The sequence below is a fragment of the Apium graveolens genome, chromosome 11, assembly GCF_009905375.1.
Source record: "Apium graveolens cultivar Ventura chromosome 11, ASM990537v1, whole genome shotgun sequence".
NCBI classification, from domain to species: Eukaryota; Viridiplantae; Streptophyta; class Magnoliopsida; order Apiales; family Apiaceae; genus Apium; species Apium graveolens.
Window position 1 is genome coordinate 157,175,397 of NC_133657.1, and position 5,084 is coordinate 157,180,480.

The window sequence follows — 5,084 nt, forward strand, 5'->3', positions numbered from 1 at the left end:
CTAATATGCAAGCTTAAGTGTGACTTAAAAGTCTTATCCTTCGTTCTGTACTTCTAAAATCATGGTTATAGGCTTGTATACATAAATCAAGACCGAAAATACTTTCACGCCACATAAACCACGAAAATACATAAATAAAAAAGAAGGTAGATAGATGATGAATTTGAGAAGGGACATTGGAGTGAAAATGAAAAGTGATTGTATATAAAACATTCATCAGGATGTAAGTGTCAAATCATTAGAATTGTTTACTGGTATGACTGGAAAGAAGTGATTAAAAAAGAAAGGTCTCCAACATGTTGACAACCATTCATGGACAGCTTTACTCCTTGGACTCTATATATTGTGCAGAGCACCAAGTTTAAGGTCTCTAGTTAGTAAATATTCATGGCCTACAAGATTTTATGATGCATCCTAAGGAGTCAGCTTCCACTGCATATTAAAACAGGGGACTAACAAAGATATGGAAAACAAATGTGCAGAAACTCTATTTAGATTAACAATATAGTAAAACAACTATACAGTGAAACAAAATACATGTAAACTTCTGCAATCCTGAGATAATTGCCAAGTACAACATGTTCATTAAGGAAACTTGAGGCTGATTAGGTACTTGATTTACTTGCTATAAAGAGGGGAAGCTGAAGGCCTGGGATATGCAACGGCTTTTGCGTTTGTAGAATCCCCAGTACTTCGTCTACGATACCTCTGCTGGCTGTTTGGACTTCTTTGAGTTTTTTCTGTTGCCTTCGAATTCTGAAGATGCTCCAACTCTTTTACCACTTCATTCATGTGCGGCCTGAACTTTGGGTCTGTTGATATGCATCTTAAGGCGATGGTGGCTGCCTTATGGGCTACATCTAAAGAGTATTGGCCCTGAAGACGATTGTCGACAATGCGGAAAATTTTACGTTTGTTGGCAAGGTAAGGCTTAGCCCACTCCACTAGATTATGCTCTCCAGATGGCCTATTTTTGTCGATAGCTCGTCGGCCAGTTATCAACTCAAGAAGTACCACGCCGAAACTATATACATCACTTTTAGCAGTCAAATGACCTAGAAAACATTTAATACTTTGAGTTAGTTACTTGCAAACCACTCAAACTGCCATGAGAAACTGTACTTCTCTCACGATCTACAGACAGACCAGCAAAATGGCAGCAATTTCTCATCCTTATACACTTTGAAGCCACTTGGGAACATATAGTCTTAGGACAGAGTTGGTTGACCAAAACAATATTTTTTTTGCATAAACAGTATATACACACGGTGTCTGTATAGTAGAAGAAACATTTAAAAGGAACAGAAGAAGGTAATGATTTATAATATCATACCGGTGGCCAAATATTCCGGGGCTGCATATCCATAAGTTCCCATTACCCTGGTAGAGACATGACTTTCATCACCAATTGGCCCATCCTTGGCCAACCCAAAGTCAGAAAGCTTTGCGTTGTAGTCCTGTTATTTTATTAGTGCAGAAGTGTTGTCAGAACCGCAAAGAGTATTAAAAAATGTCTAGTACAAAACATGATAAAAAAAACAGTTCAAATTATATATTTTAGCTAAATTAAATGCCACGTACTGAATCAAGTAATATGTTGGCAGTTTTGAAGTCCCTGTATATAACTTTTGTTTTTGCACTGTGAAGAAAAGCAAGCCCCTCTGCAGCACCTAGAGCAACCTTCATACGAAGATTCCAAGACAAAGGTTGGAAATATGACCCTCCTGTCAACAATTACTCCCAGTCAAATCACAAAACATTGGCTCCTTTGTCGAATTAGGATCAGGGTGAACGTGTGATGGCTGCACCTCCGAAACCAGGCATATAAAAAATATTTGGAATAGAAAATTATTTTTGTAGGATGCATTATATATAGGTGTAAGGTCTTTTACCTCTCAAAAATAGTTGAATTGATGGAATTTATATAAATAAATTTGCAATTAAATAATGTGTTAGATTAATTTCGCTAATAATTTTGAGCTTAAATATTCTAATGTTGGTAATACATAACTATAATGTTTTGAATTTTAAAGTTTAGTAACAAAATTAATTTTATTTTGTTTAGAATTTATCAAAATCTTTCCATCCCACTCGGTAAATTATGGTTCGTCCATGGGGCACTTAAAATGAATATGCAATCGGGAAATAAGAACTCACTCCTGAACAAATGATTTTCTAAGCTGCCTCGGGGCATGAATTCATACACCAAAAGACGGTGTTCATCCTCCAAGCAATATCCAATTAGTTTCACAAGGTGAGGATGATAGAGTTGACCCAGATAATTTACTTCTGCCTACATGACCAGAGAAATAAAGATATTAATGCACATTAAGAATCAATTGAACTCCAATTCATTTCTAAATATAGAAAATCTCAAATAATAGAACTGAGTACTTTCAATTTATGTATATCTAGACTATCTTCGTAAAGGAGCAAGTACAACTGAGTGTGTCTCTAGTTAAGTACAATTCAGCAACTCACCAACCACTCTTTGTGCCCTTGAAAACTTTCTTGATTAAGTCTCTTCACAGCAATAACCAAGCCCGTCCCAGGTTTTGCAGCTAAAAGCGATTGCTCATCAATCCAACCCTTAAAAACTGCGCCAAAGCCTCCTTCTCCTAGCACACTATCAGGACGAAAGTTCCTGGTGGAAGTTTTGAGTTCCGCAAAACTGAAGTTCTTTAAATTAGAAGATTGTAAAATTTCATCCTCGCTCCTCGGTGTTGGTGGCACTGACTTGATGCTTGAACTGTTCAGTCCATTTCCATCTGAACTAACTCTTCTTGAATTCACCCCTGAAAGTCAATGTCTTGTCTGCATAAGACTCTTTTCCTCAAATAGCAAAAATAAACTAATCCGCAAGGCCTAGCCTGGCGGAGATCCCTTGTCCTTGATTGCCAAGGTCGAGGGTTTGAGTGGAGCACACTAGCTTAGTGCAAGAGTATTTAACTTTCTTGTAATTAACCTTTCCCAAGAAAATTATAAATGACAACAATAATATAGCAAGAAAGAGCACTAAATTTACTTTTACTTGATATACCAACTAGATTAGATAAAACTATATAAAAAATAAGAATAGATAATGTGTTACGAAACCATATCTAGAATATATACACCTAAAAATATATAATATTCAAAAGCGATCTAGAGACATATATGAAAAAACTTATATAAATGGTTTCGGAATTTCATATGTTGACTTCAATTGAATGAGCATTCATTATTCAATGAGCATTCATTATTCATACGAGTGAACTGGAAAGTAGTGTCGAAAATAAATTTGCCAACTCCATGACCAAAATAAGAAAATACGTAACGCCCAACGCTCAACGCTCACCGCTTAACGCCGAACGCTCACATAATAATTTTAAAATTATTAATTAAGAGCTAAGAATTAAATGATGGTGTATTGTGTACTCCTTCCAACGCTACAAATCATCTAGAGCTAGAAAGGAAGGGAAAAAATGTACATATATGTACAAATGTGTGGTTTATATTAAGAAACGGTTAACCCCAAACTGATGGATGACATTAATAAAGTAGAATCATAACTTAGAAGAAGAACTACCATACATATTCTTGGTTGGGACTAGTAAACTACTGAGGGAAATTATTCAACATAGATTAAATGAATATTCAACAAATTGAAATTGTTATCACTTGTTTATAATATTATGATCCAATTAAGTCCCACTCTTAACACCTTCAAATATAGCTTTGCGGTAACTTAACATGGTATCATATCAGAACTCCGAAAGCATCAACACCCTCCATACAATTATACATACAAATACTTACAGAATAATTTTCAAATTATTAATTAAGATCTAGAAATTAAATGATGGTGTATTGTGCGTTCCTTTTAATGTCACAAAAATCATCTAGAGCTCGAAAGGAAGAAAAAAAAATGTGCATATATGTACACATGTGTGGTTTATATTAAGGAAAGGTCAACCCCAAACTGATGGATGCCATTAATAAAGTAGAAGCGTAACATAGAAGAACTACTATACTCTTGGTTGGGACCGACAAACCATTGGGGAAAATTATACAACATAGATTAAATGAATATTCAACAAATTGAATTACAATGAAGCTTTAGTTGTTTATCACTTGTTTATAATATTATGATCCAATTAAGTCCACCAACTCTTACACCCTCCAATATAGCTTTGCCGTAACTTAACATGGTATAGAAACTCAGGTATATAGCATCAACACTCTCCATAGAATTATACAAACAAATTCATATATATGCATGAAACTGTACAGATATATTAATCAGATTAAACAAATAACGATGTTCCGACTTTTTACTACAATTAACAAAACAGAGAATGGTAGAAGTAGGTACCTGTGTGATGTGGGCTCTCGGCTTTAATTCTTGAACTAAAGCAAACACCCATTTCAAGCTAAACCAATGAAATGAAAACTCTAGTCTGCTTCTTCAATCCCTGCACATAAAAAAAGAATGGTTTACTAGTGTTCACTAGCCTGCCAAATATAGATCTGGCTATAAAAAGAACACACACACACACTAAAAAGTTCAATCTTTCTCTTGCAAGAACTATGTCCTGTTTATTACTTAAACACACAACTCAACTAATGCAAACAACACACACATGATGAAAGTACAAAGAATAGAGTTAAGAATATACAAAGTACAGAATCTCAAGAGAAATGATTCACCTCTTTTTGTCTGAAAATCAACAGGACCCCAATAGAGCAAGAGGAGGATATAGTAGTTTCATTAAAGAAAAAGGGCTAGTAATATATTTAGGTGGCTAGACTCTAGAGGAGATTTTTAATATTAGAGAAAGAGAGAAATATGGTGGTGGTAGTGATAATTATTGGTTTTTGGAAATTGGAGATATAAATAGAGTGGGGGGATGGGGTTACATAATGGTTGATGAGCTGCTATATTTTTAACTACTAGTTGTATTTATGAGTATCACAAAGTTTATCTGCAACACTGTGCAACCGATTTGAAAGTTTTCCTTTTGAGCTAGAAATAGTTATTTATGCTTTATCTATGGCCATATTCAAAAAAAATTTGTTGTAGTTTTATTTAAATTAAAATTGTT

General features: G+C 34.7%; 1 protein-coding gene across 1 annotated transcript; it reads right to left on the minus strand.

Annotated features, from left to right (window-relative positions):
* Window positions 1-477: 477 nt before the first annotated feature.
* On the minus strand, window positions 478-4,881 carry LOC141697357 (putative serine/threonine-protein kinase PBL9). The gene is made up of 7 exons (XM_074501678.1): window positions 4,690-4,881; window positions 4,355-4,454; window positions 2,482-2,795; window positions 2,158-2,293; window positions 1,582-1,724; window positions 1,334-1,457; window positions 478-1,055 (listed from the first exon to the last, which is right to left on the minus strand). The coding sequence occupies exons 2-7, from the start codon at window positions 4,404-4,406 to the stop codon at window positions 619-621; spliced, it is 1,206 nt and encodes a 401-aa protein (XP_074357779.1). The 5' UTR covers window positions 4,407-4,454; window positions 4,690-4,881; the 3' UTR covers window positions 478-618.
* Between the last annotated feature and the right edge of the window lie 203 nt (window positions 4,882-5,084).

Excerpts from the sequence above, each read along its gene's own strand:
- LOC141697357 (XM_074501678.1), bottom strand. The coding sequence starts at position 4,406 with ATGGGTGTTTGCTTTAGTTCAAGAATTAAAGCCGAGAGCCCACATCAC. Across the intron at positions 2,796-4,354 it reads CGAGAGCCCACATCACACAG|GGGTGAATTCAAGAAGAGTT; the intron begins GTACCTACTTCT and ends ATTGACTTTCAG. Across the intron at positions 1,458-1,581 it reads CCAACATATTACTTGATTCA|GACTACAACGCAAAGCTTTC; the intron begins GTACGTGGCATT and ends ATAAAATAACAG.